The sequence below is a fragment of the Mauremys reevesii genome, linkage group 3, assembly GCF_016161935.1.
Source record: "Mauremys reevesii isolate NIE-2019 linkage group 3, ASM1616193v1, whole genome shotgun sequence".
In the NCBI taxonomy this organism is placed as follows: Eukaryota; Metazoa; Chordata; order Testudines; family Geoemydidae; genus Mauremys; species Mauremys reevesii.
Genome location: NC_052625.1, coordinates 205074758 through 205095799, shown reverse-complemented (window position 1 = coordinate 205095799; position 21042 = coordinate 205074758). Strand labels below are relative to the sequence as shown.

At 41.5% G+C, this 21042-nt stretch overlaps 1 protein-coding gene across 2 annotated transcripts in view; it reads left to right on the top strand.

The window, feature by feature from the left end:
- The window catches only part of RAB10 (RAB10, member RAS oncogene family), a 55024-nt gene extending 34414 nt beyond the window's left edge, over positions 1-20610 (top strand). For both annotated transcript variants that reach the window (XM_039529214.1, XM_039529213.1), the window contains 4 exons: positions 7796-7934; positions 15924-16013; positions 16759-16860; positions 18227-20610. In XM_039529214.1, the coding sequence (XP_039385148.1) occupies positions 7796-7934; positions 15924-16013; positions 16759-16860; positions 18227-18310 (415 nt within the window). In that variant the 3' untranslated portion in view covers positions 18311-20610. The remainder of the gene's footprint in view (positions 1-7795; positions 7935-15923; positions 16014-16758; positions 16861-18226) is intronic.
- The last annotated feature ends 432 nt before the right edge of the window (positions 20611-21042 follow it).

The window sequence follows — 21042 nt, the reverse complement described above, 5'->3', positions numbered from 1 at the left end:
TTCCAGTTTGGCAACAATGTTACCTGGTACAACTTTCTATAATGGCCTCCCAAAAACCCTAGACATTGGCCAGTCCTGATGGGTATAACCTAATAATATTATAGAATTGTGTGGATTTGATCCCTGTAATACAAATTGCTGATTTTTCTCAGTGCAAGCTGAGTACATTGAAACTGTCTTGCAATAGATTTTATGTTCAGTAGAATTCCAGGAGCACTTAATTTACTGTGTACAATTTTTCACTGAAAACAAGTATTTCACTGAAATACTAAGTAGGAAGCAGCAAATGTTCCTACTTAGTAAGGATAAATTATAGTTGCTATAGAACGTAGAGGGTCTAGTCCAGATTGGGCCCTTTGTATTGTACATTTGTGACAGGTTCCGTCACAGAGTCTCCCTTGGGATTGTTACCTGATGTGCTGAGACTACCTCTGAGCCCATTTTCTCTGCCAGTTTGGGCCTCCAGAACCCTGTCTTGTTGAGCCAGATATGCTAATCTGCTGCAACACAGACCCAGGGTCTGATCCGCACCCCGAAAGCTGCAGACTTAATTGAAAATGGCTTAACAAGTGTTCCTGTCTTGAGCACCCAGACACCCAGCTCCCAGTGGGATCTAAACCCCAAATAAATCCTTTTTTACTTTGTATAAGGCTTATACAGGGTGAATTCATAAATTGTCCGCCCTCTGTAACACTGATGGGGAGAGAGATGGGGGAGGGATAGCTCAGTGGTTTGAGCATTGGTTTGCTAAACCCAGGGTTGTGAGTTCAATCCTTGAGGGGGCCATCTTGGGATCTGGGGCAAAAATCAGTACTTGGTCCTGCTAGTGAAGGCAGGGGGCTGGACTTGATGACCTTTCGGTGTCCCTTCCAGTTCTATGAGAGAGGAATATCTCCATATTTATGTACAGCTGTTTGCTCCCCCAGGTATTAATCAGTTACTCTGGGTTAATAAACAAAAGTGAGTTTTTATACTTAATAAAGTAGGAATTATGTGGTTCCAAGTAATAACAGACAGAACAAAGTAAGTTACCAAGCAAAGTAAAACAAAAACATGCAAGTCTAAGCCTAATACAGTAGGAAACTGAATACAGGTAAATCTCACCCTCAGATGTCCCTTTCACAGACTAGACTCCTTCCTAGTCTGGGTCCAATCCTTGTCAGACCAGTGTTGTGGTTTATGGCCTGGGTCCAGCAATCATTCACACCCCCGTAGTTACGGTCCTTTGTTCCAGTTTCTTTCAGGCATCTCTTTGGGGTGGAGGGGCCATCTCTTGAGCCAGCTGAAGACAAAATGGAGGGGTTTCAAGGGCCTTTTATATTCTCTCTTGTAGGCAGAAACCACTTTGTTCTTCTGTGCAAAGTCACAGCAACAAGAGTTTGTAGTCACCTGGGCAAGTCAAATATCCATGAATGATTCAGCTTTTTGCAGGCCGCCGCCATTGTTTACATGTTAGTTTGAACCGTTCCCAGGAAAGCTCAGATGTAGATTGGCGTCTCCCAAAGTCCATTGTCAGTTAAGTGTTTCTTGATAGGACTATTCTAAGTAAGTGGCCATTCTCAAGAAGCTGACCAAATGCTTTACTGGGGCTACTTAAAATCAGACACATTGAGATACAGGTACATAGCCAATATTCATAACTTCAAATACAAAAATGATACATGCATACAGACAGCCTAATCATAACCAGAAAATTACAACCTTTCTATAGACACCTTACTTGACCTCCTTTGTACAAGATTTGGTGCAGCTATAGGACCTTGGTTGCAACAATGATCTGGACAGTCACAGTTCATGTCAGTTATGTCACAACACTGTACAAACACACAGTCCCTGCCTCAAAATGGTTATGATCTAATTTGAAAAAACACAATAGTAAAGGATCAAAATCAAAGGATAAGCTATTTTTGGAATGGATTGGGTTCCCATGATATTCTCTGCTTTATTTCGGACTTTGTTTTGATGCTATCTGTAAAAGTGAGTTTCTTTCCAGGTTAATACATCTCTTATCAGTGGTGACTGCTGCTGTAATATGTTTGGTTGAGAGACATCACTTTGTATAACACAACTATATTTAATTGCCACATCCTGCATTTAAACGCCTAGCTGTACTTTATTACGTTATTTATTTACAGACCTGTGTCCCACTCCCAAGACAACAGCTGCTAAGCAGGCCATATGTTCACTGGAATGTGACTTGTGCAACTTGTGTTTAGACTTTTAACTTTGTGATAAGAAAGATGGCTCATCAGGCAGGAAGCAGTTTATTTTAAAGAGTGCTACTTAGTGACTCAGTTGGCCAGAGCACTTGATAGTGGCAGCACTAACTCCCAAGTAGAAGTAGGTATTCAACTTTCTTGTATAACATCACTTACTTTTTAAGAATGCGTTTGTCAAAATAAGTTTGGGGGAATATAGGCTTGTGTCTTCAACCAGTGGAATGAAATTCCTCAAATAGCCTGAAAATTGCACATTGCTGTATATTCTGATGGAGAGGAAAGGGGGAATATGGAATCGTAATTTAAAAAATGTCAGGAAGGAAAACTACCTAGTTTATTAAAGATAAATACAACCAAAGGGGTTGTGTAGTTTCAATATTGTACATTTTTGTAAAATAGATGGAAACAACAAAGGGGTCTTGGTCCAAGTAATCATCTGGAACAGGATTTTCTCCCATCTTGAAAACCCATGTTTTTTCTTGAAAAATCCAGATGAAGAAAAACTAGATTTAATGAAACAAAACTAAGCACCCTATGTAATTTGTAATAAAAAATAATATAAAGTGAACACCCTACGCTTTGTATTCTGTGTTGTAATTGAAATCAGTACATTTGAAAAAATTTCCACAAATATTTATAATTTTAAATTGGTATTCTATTTAACAGTGTGATTAAAACTGTGATTAATATTAACTATTTTTAAATCTCACGATTTAATTACAATTTTTTACATAGTTTGACAGCCCTAAAGTACAAACTAAATCAGGATGGATAAAAATCATTTATAAAAATCAGTTGATACTCGTTCTTTAATTTAAACCAGTTTTATGTACATATTGCTAGTTCTTCAATTTTTGCCCTGTTTTATAGTTTTTTACACCCCACCATCCACCCCCTGATCAGGCTACAAGCTTCAACTTCCAGGCATTAGATTGTGTTTTATCTGTGTCTCCTAGATTGAAGAGCCAATTATCAAATATTTGTCATCTCTATAAATACTTATAGACTGGTCAAATATCCCTAACTACTTTGTTCAGCTAAATAGATTGAGCTCCTTGAGTCTTTTGCTATATAAGGCATGTTTTCTAATCTTTTAATCATTCTCATGGTTCCTTGAACCCTCTTCACAATTCAAGAAGGATTCTGATAATTGATCACCAGAAATGGACACCGTATTCCATTAGAGGTCACATCAATGCCAAATACAGAGGTAATATAACCTCCTTATTCCTATGCACTACTCCTATTTATGCATCTAAGGAACACGTTATCCCTTTTGGGCCACTGTATAGCACTGGAAGCTCACGTTAGCTGATTATCCACCACTACCCCCCCAATCTGTCTCACTGCTTCCTAGGATAGAGTCCCTCATCATTGTGTAAGTATGGTCTACATTCTTTGTTCCTAGATTTGTACATTTAGCTTTATTAAAATGCATATTGTTTGGTTGTGTCCCATTTATCAAGCAATCCAGATTGCTCTGTATCTGTGATCTGTCCTCCATTATTTAATACTCCCCCAACTTTTGTATCATCTACAAACTTGATCAGTGACTTGGTTTTCTTCCAGATCATTGATAAAAATGTTAAATAGTGTAGGGCCAAGAACTGATCCCTGCAGAATCCTACTGGAAACATTCCCGATCAATGATTCCTAGTTTACAATTACATTTTTACTCTCCTTTAGCCAGCTTTTAATCTGTTTATTGTATGCTGTACTAATTTTATATCATTCTGATTTTTAATCAAAATCTGCAATACCAAGTCAAATGCCTTCCAGAAGTGTTATATCACATCAGTGCTATTACCGTTATCTGAATTTGTAATCTCATCTGGAAAAAAAAAATCAAGTTAGTGTTATAGGATCAATTTTCCATCAACCCATCTTCACTGGCATTAATTATATTACTTTCCTTTAATTCTCCATTAATTAAGTCCCGTATGAGTCACTCCATTATCTTGCTTGGGACCAATGTCAAATTGACAGGCTTATAATTACCCAGGTCGCTTGTTTACCCTTTTTAAATATTGGCACAGCTTAGCTTTCTTCCACTCTTCAGGAACTTCCCTGGTATTCCAATGCTTATTGAAAATCATCATTAATGGTCTGGCAAGCCTCTCAGCCAGCTTTTTCAACACTTGTGAATGCAGTTTTCTGTTGCTAAAGTGGATGTTTTTCTGCTTATTTCTATAGCTTCCAGTTAGAATTTTCAGATTTTACTTAAACTTTTTTCTACTAAGCTTCATTTAAAACATTTGTCTGTGCTGAAAGACAATGTAGGTTCTCCATTGTGTTCTCATAGCAAATAGCTCATGCTTTATTTGCAGGCAGTGGCACCTACAGCTATATTGAACTTCCTCCAGGGCAAGAAAGCTGAAATGTCTGAGTGACCTGCACCAAATGCTTCATAAGAAGCTGTAAGAACCCCGTAGTAGGAAGATGTGGGGTAACGTGGAGGGCAGATTAGATGGCCTCTGAGGATGTCTTTACTGGATAGTTAACCCTGGGATTTGGTACCCACATTAGCCTTGCCCGGGTGCAAGCATCTCCACAACAAAGCCCTAGCGATGTTACTGTTTCTGCATTCTCACTTGTGTGTCTGGGGATATATCCCATGGTTTTTTTTGTATTGAGACACTGGGATTCTTTCCCAACCAGTTGTCTGCCCTCCAGATGGAATTGTGGGAAGCACATTGGAGGAACATCAGCACCCAGGCAACTTTTTACCTGTATCCTGATTGCAAAGTGGGCAGGTTCTAACTTGTTAAACCCAAGCCTGAGTTCTAACCTATACCTCCAGTCACATAAGCTAGCTTGATCTTAAAGCACCTCCAAATCTAGGTCAAAAGTCTATTTGGATGGTAGGGGGAGTTGGGCTGAACCCCGGATAAGAGCCCAGGTAACTGCTGAGAAGACATGCCTTAAGAGAGGCTAATGCCTTGACGCATGAGGCTTAATTATAGAAATTGATGAAGGGATATTAACTATAACTAAATAGTTTTATCCAAAGGTCAGTGGGGCTTGTGCTTGTCACTTAAGTGCCCTTGAAAAATCCCACCTCTTAAGAGTTTAGGAGCATAACTTTAAGCTTCTGTTTGAAAAATGTGACCACACGTGTAAGAGTTTGCACTAATAATGTACTGAAAGTCTAAACTTTCCATTAACACTGCAGCCTTAGGGGCTAAAATTATATGCGCTAAAATTTGGTGTCAGTTTTTGTTGCTTCAAAACAAAAATGCCTCAAATGTTATTTTAACTTTAAATGCATGAGAAGTCCCATTAAAGTCAATAAGACCATTCATGTAAGTTTGCAAGATCAGGGCCTTAATTTTCAATATTTTTACCTATAACAGTTTTTTGGAGAAGTCAAATAAGACCGTTAGTAGTGATGTTGAAACAAACCAGCCCCCTAGTGTTTATGATTTAGTTCATTAGAAATTGAAAGCACACAATTTCTAATTGACTTTTGTAGAACCTCAAGCTGACTTGAATACCACTTTTAAACCCCTCCCCCCCCCCCCAAAAAAACACCTTAAATCTTTAAATTTAACTCATTGACTCAGCATGTTGAACCATTACCTGCATGATCATTACCTTGTAACTGTTCAGGGGAAAAAGGAGCGTCTTTTCATTGCAGCTTGGTTGACTGGTTAGTCATTGGCATCAATTGACAATTATTCTGTCTATGCTGAATGGATCATTTCATCCACAGGTTTCTACTCTGTTTCTTGAACTAGATTGTCTTGTCAGACTGACTAGATACTAAGGTTTTCCTCAGTATTCAAGTTCTTATCAAGATTTGGAAATCTTTAAGGAACGTTGTTTTTCCAGTTCACGCATTCTATATTTGTATTTGTGATACTTCCCAGGGGTACCCACGGTTGTGAGGCACCTCGCTACCACCTGCCCTTAGCTGCGCCTGCCAGGGGTCAGCTCCCTTATTCTCCCAGCCACAGACAACACAAGCACTCCCCTCTCAGCTCACCCCGGCTCCACTGTCCCTTATGCAGGTTAGCAATAGGCACTCTCCAACCCCACATCCTTCACCCCCTGTGGTGTCCAGCCTCTTTTCTACAGGACACTCACAGAATTACCAGACCCACTGTTCCCCAAGGAACAGTACACCACAGCTTACTAGTTAAATCTCAGAACATAGCTCTTAAATACATTTATAGAGAAAGCAATTATAAGTCTATATTTTACAGAGTAGTGATTCATATGATAGAAAACAGAAATATTGGAAATAAATGGTTACATATAAAATCAACACTCGTAGAGCCTAAACTCAACTAACAAGATGCCGTCTTGTTGAATAAGGTACAGCTGACCCCAAAGTCTCTTGGTTTTTCAACCAGCATGGCTGAGACGCTTCGTTCGTGAGCCCCAGCCAGCTGGCAGCTTCCTTTCCCCTCCCTCTCCCCCCCCCCCCCCACAAATGAAGAGTGCCAGGATGTCTTTCTGCACTCCTAGATGTACCAGACCAATCCTTTGTTCTTCACCTCTAAAATAGGGTCCGTTCCCCACTCCTCCCATACCTCTTCCTGTTAATTTTCCACTTGAAGTCTCCACAATCTCTTCATCAGTGTTTGACTCAGTATGCAAATAGACTCTCTGGCTGATCATTTTGTCTCTTACAATGGGAGATAAATGTCTCCCATTTCCTGTCTAGTGGAATCTGACTTAAGGCATCATGCTACCTCTGAGTGATCTGCCATTAGCTACAAGGCCTTATGAACAATTTCCTTCGTGTGTGTGTGTGTACACCTTACATATTAACTGTACTTACATTTTGCAAAGATTACGATCAGTGTGACATAGGCTTCCAGTAGAAACCTTACATGTCCCTCTTTGGCAAACTAGAATGTAAATACCAGGCCCAGGGGATGCCTGTAGCTCTTATGCATTTTATTGTATTGTTTTTTTAACTTAAATTACTCAACACGGCTTACAAGAATCTCTACTGCTGCTAGTGCTTCACTTTATATAATTCAGATCTAACTTTTATGTTGATCTGTTGTGAAAGCCAACAAGAAATGTTATGTTAGCAATGTTTTTTTGTATGATTTGGAAAGAGATTTGATTATGGTCTGAAATAATAAGCTACAAAAACTGGTGTAACTTACTATTCTGGTCATTAGTAACTTCAGCCACCGCTTTTAGGTTCTTGGGCTGTTTAACTGTACCTGCATGTCTCTTGTCTTTGGTTCTTTTGATGAACTGTGTGGCTAGCTTAGTGGCCTAGGAAAGATGTGTTTTTTAAATCCAGTCTTGCTGTACCTTGTGAGCTTCAAGGCATTTCTTCTGTCTTCGTGCCACACTCACTTCTGGCTGCCTCTGCGGGCGGGAGAAGAGAAGAGTCTTGGAATCTACCTAAATAGGTGCTTAAACAGTACCAACCAATGAATGTCACTGACAGTACTGCAGGTTTCCATGCTATTTCAAATATAGAAATAAATGTGCATTAGATTTGACTTCTGTTTGTCTAACATAGACGTCCCCACTCTTATCTAGAACATGCCTCCAATGTATACACATTTTGGGTTTTAAATACTGACTATATTGCTTGCTATTCACAGGGACACAGCAGGACAGGAGCGATTTCACACCATCACCACCTCTTACTACAGAGGCGCCATGGGAATTATGCTAGTGTATGACATCACTAATGGCAAAAGCTTTGAAAACATCAGCAAATGGCTCAGAAACATAGATGAGGTGAGCAATGCCAATGAGATCCCATCCTCTGCTCTAACTGCACCTGCTGTATTACAGGTCCAACATGCTGCTGAAAGTAGACCCTGCAGAACTGAGTCTGTTGAGACTTGCGGTTTCTCCCTTGCAAATATGCTACCATAGTAACTCTTATTATCAAGGTGACAGATGAGGGTAGTGAGGATGGAGCTGTCAGGCTGGTTTGTGTATGCCATACCTCTGCCCTATGAGGTAGAGAATTTGTTGATGGTCAGAACTTTGACTGGCAATGTTGCTCCCTGAAACACATGTTCAGAGTTAAAATTCTAACGCTAACAAACTTCTAAAGTTTATTTAAAAAAAAAAAAAGTTTAGGGTTCTTTTCTGCATTCAAGAGATCGGGTGAAGGTGTGTGCCTTTCTCCAATAAACTGGCTCTACTGTTAAGAGTGGTTACCAACACACGTGTGGCCTGCCATGGTAGCAGCTATTGTTGTAGTAAGAACCATGATACAAGAATAATAGTAATTTCTATACTTGGTGAAATGTACCTGTCCTACTACAAATTACATATTTATGGGTTTCTCCATCATGGAAGCTAAATGTGTTTTGCAAAGAAGGAAAGATCTCTTAAATGTTAAGTTCAGTTTTGTGGGAACCAAGCACGTTCTTGACAGTGTTTCATACTACTGGATGGCAAATTCCCTACAGGGCTTACTGACACCAGTTATGTAATGCCACTCTGCCCTCATTGCAAGAATGTCAACCAGTAGAAGTCGGTAGAACTACACAGGGGATCTGATTAAGAGGAACAGACTGATCAATATGAAAATCTAAAATGGCTTAATTTCTAGTGAGTCAAGTCTTTATTTGGAGGGGAGAATTAAGTATTTCCTCAATGAGAAATCTAAGATGTCAGACCAACTCAGCCATGAAGTTCTCCTTTCTCTGATAGTCCTCCTTCTTTGATATGTTGGTCACTATTGCTCCACATGTTAAATGGAGATGATGTCTGGCTTTTTCTGCTCCTCAAGGAAAAGGAGAAGCTGCTTTATCTGATGCAACCCCTTCTCCCCCAAAAAACCTAAAGCAACAGAAAATCATGACTTTTTAGCACTGAGTATACTTGGAGATGAATACTGTTATGCTTTGGTGAGATAAAGGTCCTAGGAATAAGCAAGTGAAGATGAGGCAGTCCCAGAAATGAAATAATTAAAGTTACAAGCTTTGTTGGGGGAGAAATTGGCAAAGAGACACACATAACTGGTGGGGAAGGGAGAGGAAGAGTTGGGTGGGCACAGAGGCAAGAGGAAATGGGCACTAAAGACAGTGTAGGAGAATATGTAACATGATCCATTATAGGTAAGCCCTGTATACTTGGCAGCCAGCTGAACCTAAAATTTGAAGCAAGACCCATTTAATTAGCTGTGGAATTGTATGTGTGAGTGACTGTTGCTTCATGGAAGTTCCCAGGAGGCATTAGCAGCTGAGATGGGAATTTTTGGCACAGCTGGGTTTTGGCACCTAGGAAGCGGAAGGACTTGTGAAAGTAGTATGTTAACTGAGTTTCTGCTGAAATGATCAGTCTTTAAGGCCTGGTCTTCACTACAAAGTTAGGTCAAAGTAAGCTGCCTTGCATCAACCTAGTTGTGCACATGGCCACACTTAAATTTGTCTCCCACTGATATAAGTACCCTGTTATGTTGACATAGTAACACCAGCTCCCTGAGTGGCGTTGAGCCATGGTTACATACAAGAGTCAGTGCTGCATGAGTGTAGATGCATTGTTTTTTGTCAACCCTAACAGACATCCAGCAGCTGTCCTGCAATGCTTGACAGACCTGGTCACAGTTGTGAACCCCACTGCCCAGAGGTCATGTGGACCAGAAGCCTCCCCCCTTAAAATACCTTCACAGTTTTTAAATGGCTTTCCTTGGTTGTCCATCTTGCTCAGCACCCCTCTATCTGCTCTCCATTGTTTTATGTAATTGCCTAGCCGATCCTGCCAGCTGCATGCTCCAGACCTGCTCTGGCTTGGAATAGACAGCAGTTGCTTCTCCTGGGCCTGTGGGGAAAATAGGTTGTGCAGGGGCAGCACCAAACCTGTTGTAGAAGCATCAACATCTATGAGCAGATTGCTCAGAGGATGCAGGAGGAGGAGTATGACAGGGACCAGCAGCAGTGCTGTGTGAAAGCCTAGGAGCTGCGGCAGATGTATCAGAAGTCCTGGGAGGCCAGCAGTTGATCTGGTGCCAAGCTGCAGATCTGCCACTTGATGGAGATCGCACCACCACCCTGGGTACCTCTGAGGAACCAGGGTCACAGGCCCCTACCACGAACAGCAAGGAGGATGACTGTGGGACAGGTGACTGGGGGTGGGGGGATCCAGCTGTGCCAAGAGCTGGGATCTATTTTTGATTCTACTGCAGTCCAGTCAGTCCCTGCAATCCTGCAGAGGCAAGCCTGGAATGGGAAAGAACCTTGGATAAGTGTAAGTAAATTTCCCATTACAGTGATGGCACCCCCAACTTAGCAGGACACAGCTATTGACTTTTCATTAAGTTATTCAGAGGTACAACAACGAGGGGTAGAGTTGCTATCTGCTTTCATTGCCCTCTAGAGTCAGGCAGAGGAGGCAGTGCAGAGCAGTTTACGTACACGGGGATGTCCATTGAATCCTCCTGAGAGATCTTCCATGGAGGTATCCTGAAATCCTCTCCCAAAGGGGTCTAGGGATGGAAGCTTTATTTCTTCCTCCATGATAGGACACTTTCCCATGTCATTTGGCAATAACTTCGGCAGGTACCATTGCCATAAACAGGCTAGCAGCATATGGGCCTGAGTTGCTCTGGGATGCCTGCAGCAGCTGTGCTCTATCAACTAAAGCCACCACAACCTGTGGAAAATGGTGCTAGTATGAAGTGCCAGTACCCCATACTTTGTTTCATGCAACTGAGCAATTCCCTCGAGAGAGGAGTTCTGAATCTTAAGTTTCACTTCTTGTTCCTTCTGTGTTGACAGTGGTACCTCAGTTTTGTCTGTAGGTGTGGCCATTGTGGTCTTGAGGGGTATGGCCTCCACACCAGTAGAACAACTAACCCAGTATGGAGGAGGAGAAAAGAGGATGTGGGAGGACGTGATCTGCAAGATCCTGCAAGCCAGTGCTGCATCAGATGTTGAACAGAGGCCCTAGAGGGTGAATATTGCAGACTGTATGGAGAAGGAAAGGGCAGACAGGAGAGAGGCACAGGAAAAGGGGTGGGGTGGGGGGGGGGAGAGATGCACCAGGACATAATGAAGCTTCTCTGTCAGCAAGCACAGAAGCTGCAGACTCTTGTGGACCTCCAGGTTCAACAATCCCAGGCTCGACTGCCATTGTGGTCAGTATAGAACTGCAGCATAGCACTTCCCTTCTCTTTCTCCCCACCCCAAGCATTCCACATGGCCTCAGAGCCCACATGCCTGCTCCTGCCACTCCAACTGGGGGAAAGAATGGACAACCACAGCTTCACCTACACGGACCCGTGAGCCACAGTTGATGCACATGCAGCTACAGTGGATATCAGTGTGCCTTCCTCCTGTTTGTTTAGGTTTCTAAATTTCAAGTTAAAATGTGTTTACGTTTATGTTCTTCAGATTGTTGGGAACTGTTTCATAAGTGAACTTTTTGTTTCTAAAGTTATTAATCTTTATTAGTTTACAACACCTGGTGTATAATGCCTATGGGCAATGAAAGTAATGGTGTTGTACACACTCAACCCATAGAATTGGTGCCAATCAGTATAGTCGTCATCAAATGTACAGCAAGCACCTACATTATTAACTGCACTGTCAGTGATATATGCACAGATGTGTAGCAAGCATCTTACAGTTCCTAACAGACCCCTGTACTGCAGCACCAGTACACCACCGCACATTACTGTGGCTTGCTGTTAGTGTTCTTTCAAAGCCTCCCTAACCCATATAGCTCCTCTTTGAGCTTGTCTGATAGCCCTTGTGTGTGGCTGTTCAAACTTGGCAGACAGCTGCTCCACCTCTACCCCATGGCAACTTCCCCATTTGCTTCACAAATATTGTGCAGGACACAACAGGCAGCTATAACCATTGGGATATTTTTCACACTGAAATTCAGTCTGAGTAAACAATGCCAGCACCCTTTCAGTCTACCAAAAGCACATCCATCTGTCATTCTGCACCTGCTGAGCTTGTAGTTGAATCTTTCCTTAGTGCTGTTGAGGTGGCTGGTGTACAGTTTTGTGAGCCAGAGGAGTTATGGGGTAGGCTGGATCCCCCATGATTGCTATTGGTAATCCACTACTTGGGAAAGAAGGTCTCTGCTTGTAGTTTTCTGAACAGTCCTGTGTTATTAAAGATGTCATGCACCTTCCCTGTCCAGCCCGCATTGATGTGAGTGAAGCATTCACTTGCATAACCGTGGAGAAGTAGTCCTTTCTGTTGATGTGCTCTGGGGGCCACAATAGGCATGTGTGCCATTTGTTGCTCCACCATGGTTTGGGGACACCATAGCTGCAAAGCCACCCGCTATGACCTGCACGTTGCAGAGTGTCAGTCCTGCATAGCAAGAGATGGCGATGACCCCCACAATGGATTTTTCCACTCTAAAATGACTCCCCATTGACCAGTATCAGTCCAGCATTGCAAGTTTCCAGTGTGATCACCACTTGCTTCTCCACTGTCAGTGCAGCTCTGTTTGGTGCCTCAGAGGTTGAATGGCTGCGGCGAGCTCAGCACACAGAGGCACAAGGCCTCGTTCATTGATATGGAAATTCTGCAGCAACTGCTTGCATCATAATGCATGTTTAGGATGACAATCTCACCAGTCAGTGCTCATTTCTCAGGCCCAGAAGCAGTGCTCTACTGTTGGCAGCTGTTCCATAAATGCCACCAAGAACCTTGAATTGATTCTAGTTATGTCCCACAGTAAACTGACCTGGAAATAGTCAAATTCTCTGCAGTGGTTCTTGTGGCTCTGCAAACACCAGAGGATCATGCGTCCAGTGCTTGCAATGCTCATGACAGTAGTGCCGAGCTGGACAGGCTGTTTGTCAGAGATGGCAGACAATGACAAGCCCTGCTTGGGTTCATGGGAAATTGAAACTAGACACACACATCATGGGATGGAAATATGGCAAGTTGTTCCCAGTCACCACTGCATGACTCGATTCTGCTGCACCACGCATTGCCAAAACCACCCAAAAGACTGCACACTAAATGGTGCAGGTTGTACACGTGGATACCTACCCATGGTGCATTGCACTGCATCAACACACTCACTTCTGGTGAGTACATGCAACACCGCTGCAAGGAGCCAAGTATGCATGCTCACAAGCAATAAACTACCTGTAGCGGCTCTGTGCCAGTGTAACTTGAGGTGGCAAAACGTTGTGTTGTAGACATGGCCTTTATATGATTTAACTACTTCACTCCTGTCTTCAGTTTCATAGTTAATATCCAGGTGAAACACATGAGGCAGTTGACACTTCATAGCTATTGCTTCAGATGGTCTGCAGACCTTGGTTTAAACAGTTCATGCTTTCAAGGTTTTCCTCTCAGTGACCACTAGAAATGTACATTTTTAAACCGGAGTTTACATTCTGTAACAGTTTTGTGGCAAGAGTGCACTTCTGTAGCAAATTTCATAGTCATGGAATTGTAGGATACGTAAGCCCTGATTGTAAGAGAAGAGAGTGGAGAAACTGGGAAATCAAAAAGTGTAAGAAAAAAGTGAGATGGAATCAATTAACTTAAATTACTGAAGAAGTTAGCACTTCAAGTACATGATAGACTAACGTGTTCCTTCCAAAAAGCAAGGTGGCACGGTACACGTTTTTCACTTTAGCCAGTAGAAGTTAATCTAAGTCTCTGGTATTGTGTGGTGGAGTCTGGCTGTACTTCAGAGATATCTGTTGTTGTTGTGTAAGCACTGTGTGACAAATAGCACTCTCTCTCAAAGGTCAATATTTTCAGTGCATGTTTCTTTGATCTTTCCTCCTTGCCATCTAAGTAGTCTTCCAAAAAATCCAAAACTGAGTTGATCCTGGTCAAGCAGGCCTCCTTCTGAAACAACTTGTTTGGGCCACTGCTGTAAGCAGGAAAACCAGATTATATAGATCTTTGGTTTGTTGGTTATTTATGTTAATAAATATCTACTACTAGAGTATTCCTTAAGATTGTTGAAACAGAAGTAAATTCAGATTACAAACCCTTCCAAAAAGTTTCTGCTGGCATGTCACCAGAAATACTTGAATTCTCCACTAACTGGTGCTTTATGTTCTATTGGTCCAGGAGGACTTCCAGAGCTATGAGTTTGTCACAATTATTGGTTACTATCGTGTAAGTAGGGAAGGCTTCCCTGTAAGCAGATATTAATGGACAAATGTTTAAGGCTCTGTTCTGTTCCAGATGACCAGGTAACTGTCTTGTCAGACTGTCCAGAAAAGTTCTCTCAGTATTTGATATTGTAGGCTTTGAAATTGCTCCCTTAGACATCCAGTAAAGCAGTCAGTTTCATTAAAATGTTGTACATTATAAAATTCCTTCTCTGCACATTAGTTTCTATATTTTTGTTTGCAGTTTGAGCAATGGTGTAACACCATTTTTTCTTGGTACCCTTTGTGCCGCATTACAGGGGTGTCGTGAAACCAGCACCCACCCTATGAAGCAGGATTCAGACGAGCAGCTTGTGTGCTTGTCAGCATGTGCAGACCAGTATGAGATACAAAGCTGACACTTAGAATAAGATTAACATATTCATTGTACTCTTCCGATTCAGTGATGCTAGAAATTCTTTTTCCTTTTCTCAAACAATGCTAACAAACCAGATCCATCCACTGTACTCAATCTCCAGGGCCGGATTTCCCATTTTAGTGTGCGTTGTGTTGAAGCATTCCAAGATCACCATGTAAATGGGTTTCTAGCTGCTGAATGGAAACTAAATGCTTTTGTACAGATTGGGTTTGGATAATTGAACTGTTCACCCAGCCCTACATCTGTATGATCACCCTACCAAGTAACTCAAGAAGAGCTGTTAGAACTTAGCTGGAAGCATTTCCTGCTAACCGCTCAGCTATTTAACTTTGCAGTGGTTGACCTTTTTAAACATGGTGCTTAAACAAGCTACTGTCTGCACCATAACACACTGCAAAGGAGTCTAGAAACACTTAGGCCTGATCTACACTTGTTGGCAAAGCTGTATCAGTCAGGGGTGTGGGGGGAAAAAACATGCCCCTGACCAGTACAGCTGTGCCAACAGAAGAGCGCTAACTTCATTCAGGGAGATGGTATTTCTACAGTGACAGAAAAAACCCTTCTGTCAGTGTAGGCTGCATCTGTATCATGGGGCTAGGCAGGCATAGCTATGCCGGTATTTTCTCCATAGTGCAGACATATCCTGAGAAAGTTACGTCAAAATCAGTGATTCCAGTGCATGAGAGCTTGGTTATCTGTGTTGGCAACCCTAGACTTTCTCTTTTATCTGTCCTTAGCGTTTTAGCCTTTATGAAAACAGGACTAAATGTTCTAAAGGCAGTAAGCCAGCAGACATTAAATCTTCTTAGTGGGGCAGGAAGTTGATTCTTTCCGTGGGTAACTGAGCTTAATTTAAGCAGCATTCAGTAGGTTAATGTCTTTAGAAGAATGCAGACTGCCAAACACCATTTGGTCCTTTCTATGAAAGGAGGCTTTTCTAATCCCAGACTACAGGGATAGGAAAACAAGGGGAAAATTGACGTCTGCTGGCGATGGCAGGGTTGCCTTGAAGCTGTAGGCTTTTCCTGCCATATACCACTTCCAGGGTATGAGTTCTCCTTAGGGAACATGCGTCTTAGCACAGTCCTGCCAAGCTCCACCAAAGAGGGTGGGCTCCCCCCTCTATATGAATTGAACCAAAATGCCAAAAAGATGAGTTAATACAGAGGTGAACACGGTATGCGCATGTTATCTTTGAGCGGATGTGAAAACATATATAACGAGCTATTGCTTGTTCCTCTTTTAGCATGCCAATGAAGATGTGGAGAGGATGCTGTTAGGAAACAAGTGTGACATGGAAGATAAGAGAGTTGTACTTAAAACAAAAGGAGAACAGGTGAGTGTCAAGCAAGAACTGGTTTGCAAAAAATTGTCACTGAGACCTTCCCCGATTTGCAAAGGGAAAAGTATGGAATCATCCAACCGGCCATTATAAAACTCAAGCTGCTTCAGGGGTTGTATTGCTAGAGAATTTAAACTCCATTGTAAGGCCTGCCAAAGAATAATATAACTAATATTGGACTTGCTAATGACTTGTAAACCCAGGAGAGTGTTTTCTGGGGTGGGAGGGATAGCTCAGTGGTTTGATTATTGGCCTGCTAAACCCAGGGTTGGGAGTTCAATCCTTGAGAGGGCCACTTAGGGATCTGGGGCAAAATCAGTACTTGGTCCTGCTAGTGAAGGCAGGGACTGGACTCAGTGACCTTTCAGGGTCCCTTCCAGTTCTAGGAGATTGGTATCTCTCCATTTATTTAATCAAAATCCTTTTGCTTCAATCATTTATACCATGACATTGATTGGTGTCATGTATTAGATTTTGTAACTGTTTATAATCATGTCTGAATACCTATTTCTGTGTACCTCAGTAAAACTGTTTTGTCTTCACGGACAATTAGACTGTTTTACCCATATCTTCCTAGTTTGATTAACTAGTAATCCTTGCACTCCTGTCTGCTGTACTGGAAACAAAGATTACACCTGCTACAGCAAGCTGGTTACTAACCATAGTTATCATTGAGTACCAATGTATAAACTGCCTGTAAGGCTTGCTAATGCTAATCGTCTTGCCTCTTTTGGTTTAGATTGCGAGGGAGCATGGTATTAGGTTTTTCGAAACTAGTGCAAAAGCAAATATAAACATTGAGAAGGCATTCCTCACATTAGCAGAAGACATTCTTCGAAAGGTAAGTGCCCACAGAATTTGTTTTCTCTAGACTGCTTATTGAAAGCCAAAATCGCTTAAAATATCTCATACAAATCAAAACTAGCAAGACCTGAGAATGTAGCTGAAGAGGTGTAGATTCCAATTGTAAAACGAAAATCGACACGTTTTGCAGACGCGCTATACAACCAGGGGAAACTTTGGATACTTCATTTTGTCTTAGATGGCACCTTTATTGCAATAAATCAGGCATTGCTGGGAAATAGGAACTGTTAAGTGCTAACATTGTTTTTGAGAAGACACTTTGACACACAAGTCTAGAGTGGCTGTCTGAAACTGGGGGTATTTTTCTAGCTCTGCAGGGGTATTGTGGTAAAGGAGAAAGAAATAGAAACATAGCTGCTATCCTGCAATACAGCAACATGCTAATGGATCACTTAGATCAGGTTCTGAGCAGCTGAAAATAGAGGTTAGCATCTGAGCAAAACCACTTGAGCTTAAGGTTTCAGTGAGGTCTAACCAAGTTTGCATCCCATGATGCAAGCAAGCATGGGTGTCTTCGTGTCTCAGAATTTGTCTTACAAAGCAACTTAAAAGCAAACTCCTGACTAGACATGCAAGTACTTCACAGAAAATACGTTCCAATCAGCAGACTTGATACTGAAAACTGGAAAGCAAGCCAAATGTGTAAGACGGTGGTTGTTGTTTTTTTTTTAAAGCGCTTGTATTGGAGGGCGGGGGAGAGAACCCCTGTGGTAGATAATTGCCCGAGAAGGAATTGAAAATATAGAGCAGATATATTGCTATTGTAAGTGGTTTTGTGTGATCTGAGTAAACTGCTTCTGCTAAAAATATTAACAGTCTTAGCTGCTGGGGAGAATGACTTGCCTGAACGTTAGCCAAACAAGAGGCAGTTTGTCTAAGCTGCCTACCAAAACAGCGCTTCTCTGTACGTAGATTATTCTGACCCCAGATAATTTTTAGAAGAGCCCAAATAAGTGATACTCGAACCCCCAGCTAAATCTATTCTAAGCTGTTGCCTGAATGTCTGTCTCCCTAGTGTACTCTGTGACTTGGTGGTAGGATAGCCCCAGTATAAGTCCCAAAAGCAAGGGCTGCAAGCAAAGTTCAGTTTATTTTAGTGATGGGCCCAAACTGCAAAGTTTGTTCCAAATTCCAGAGATGAGTTTGATATTGTAGGACTGGTTCAGCTGAGCTGCAAATTTTAACTCCAGATCTCCACAAAGTTCTGTGCGAGTTGAGGACCACATCTAATGTATGGCCATGTTACCCCCAGTATAAACATGGTCCTTTTGCATTCTTCTTTCGCTTGGGTGCTGAATGTTTGCATCCCTTCAGAATGTAATCGGTGTGTCTTTTCATTGCAGACCCCTGTAAAAGAGCCCAACAGTGAAAATGTAGATATCAGCAGTGGAGGAGGGGTGACAGGCTGGAAGAACAAGTGTTGCTGAACGTTCTCCTAGATCACCAATCGCCGTCTACCCCTTCCCCCCCCCTTTTTTTTCTCGCTGCAAAATAAACCACTCTGCCCACTTTTAACCTTAAATGAATGTTTTGTTCCTCATCTTAACAAAGCTCCAGCCTCCCTTTGTTCTTCCATTTAGGACAGCTTGCTGACTATAATTTTCTCAACATGTATAGAAAAATCATGTCTGTGACTTTTTTTTTTTTAAATGTATCTGCTCAACTCACCACTACATTTTGGTTGTATTATAGTCCCGTTCTTGACATTAAAACTTATAGCAATCATTTCAACTCTATTCTGCAAATTGTATAAGAATAAAAGTTAGAATTAACACTTTATTTTGTACAACAGTGGAATTTTCTGTTATGGATAATGTGCTTGAGTCACCATATTCTATAGACATGCATCAGCAAAAAAAGCCAGGAAAAAAAAACTCATTTTCGCCTTGAGTATGTAAATGGGGTTAATTTTGTCCTGTGCCTTATGTGGAAAGGAACTTTTTTTTTTTCCTTTTTTGTTTTGGTGGAAGCATGTGCAGGAGACGTACCATCCACACGTGACCATTTAAAAATATTAAACTCTTTTGTGGTTGCTTTACTGTGATTGTTGGTGTAGTGAATAGAGGACAAAGAGTGGTGCAAAGATCTTAAATTTATCTAAGTCTCCTTTTTGGTGACCTAGCCATTCAGAACTGTTCCTGCTGCCATTTTTTCTCACTGGCAACTTCTTTCCTTTTGCCTGCATGCTGCTTTTATTTGCTTTTCTTCATGGTGTGATGTGTTAACTACAAGATGGCAACCTGGTATGGTTGCCAAAGTTAATACAAAGCACTGATTGAGCTTTCAAGGTAAAATGTTATGCCTACTAATTTCCCTCTAGCCAATGTCCGTTCACTAGTATCTTCCCCCTCTCTCCTCCTGCATAGCCAATGGGTTTTATGATATGGATGAGGTATTTGCATGCACTAGTTTTTGATGGAGGGTGATGTGGTTGTCTACTTTCTGTGTGTGTGACTATAACATGCAGTTCCCAAACTGACAACAGTTAATATGAACTTAAAGTCTCTACTATTAGCTGCTCGAACAGGGCATTTCGTAGCCTAGCAAAAGGTTAAGTAAACTAGTCTTTTAAAAACAAAAAAGAAGTTGGCAGTTGTGTTGAATTATTGCCTCCCCTACAACTTCCTCTTTTTCTGATGTTAAATTCTTTACGATGATAACATTTAATTTGTTCTTCATGGTCATTCTCGAGCTCATCATTTAATCCTGTTGGAAGACAGCAGGTGACTCATGCAGGGAGGTAGAATTGGGATCCCTGTGTTTTTGTGCACCCATGGGTGTTTAACTTTTCTGCTTCGCTTTCATGCTTCATCTGTAGATAAGGGTATGCTAGCTTTGCTATTTTCCCAAAAAGACACCTGTGCTGAAATCATGGATGGCTTCATCCAATTCTAGTGGAGAAGAGAGTTGAAGGAGGACCCCAAGCTAATTTAGACTGCTCATGTTCAATTGGGTGCCTTGTTAAGGAGAGCATTTTAACGTCCAGCTGGCTTGCATAAAAACAGTGAAGGAGGATTCTCCAGCAAAGAACACACATGAAAGTTTCTAGCAGAACCCCAAAAATCTGCTTTTCTCTATCTGACTGGCTTGGCCTGACCTTTGTGCACTTGGTTGCTTGATCTTCCTCCACTAAATAGTGAAATCAGCAAATGACCCTGACTTGACTTGACTTTAATGAAATGAGTCTTTGAAGGTTAGATTCTTGTTTTGACCTGCTATCAGTTTAGTAACTTTACGGATGTGTCTTCCTGGTCCTCTCTGTTTTGGCAGTTTCTCTCCTTTGTACTCGTTCACCCTGCCCAGTTGAGTGGCTGCTGGGGGAAAAAGCAAGAAACGGGAGCTCTAGGTGATGAATTGACACTGTTTTTGTTTCTCGCGTATTAAGCATATTGATCAGCATTGTAAATAGACAGAATATGGCTACCTTTTTGTTAAATCTGCACTTTCTAACATTATCAAAAAAGGGAAAATGGAGTATACATCAATTTTTGTATGGTCTGTTTAAAACATGGGGTCTTTATTTGCTTAATGGGGCTTAGCCCACCTCTGTAAGTCTGTTGGGATCCTTTGTAGAAGCCGTGTTCATTAAACACCGAGCAGTTAGAGAACAGTCCACTCTCTGATACAACTAGCTACAAATTCAGTTTCATATTCTACTTAACAAGTTAAATAAACTGAAATATTTCTAGATGGTCTACTTCTGTTCATATAAAAACATGATTTCCAACTGTGCGGCTTGGCTTTCATTTACTTGTGGAGTACGAGACACTCAGTGTTGGTTTGAAAAGAGGGGAAAAGCATCCACTGTAAATGCATGTGCTAAAGAAACAATTCCGCTGAAGTATTAGCAGTAATTTTATATTACTGCTTTCTAGCAAATCTTGTATTTGTACTTAGAAGAAGCATCCTTCCCCATGTGTGTTGAATGACTCCTAAGGCTTGTGTAGAAAACAGTCTAAAAGGAGCTTCCATGTGCTTTTTTCATACAGTGGTGGAGTCATCTGGATTCTAAAATGTGCTGTGGCCTGACCTAGCAATGTCCATGCTAAGATTTAATTAACCTGATGCATATTTAAGTGAGCTGCATGCTATGAACTAATGCCAGTGCAGGTGTCTTTAATGTAATCAGCTATCAGAGCAATATTGACTGCTACCTTTT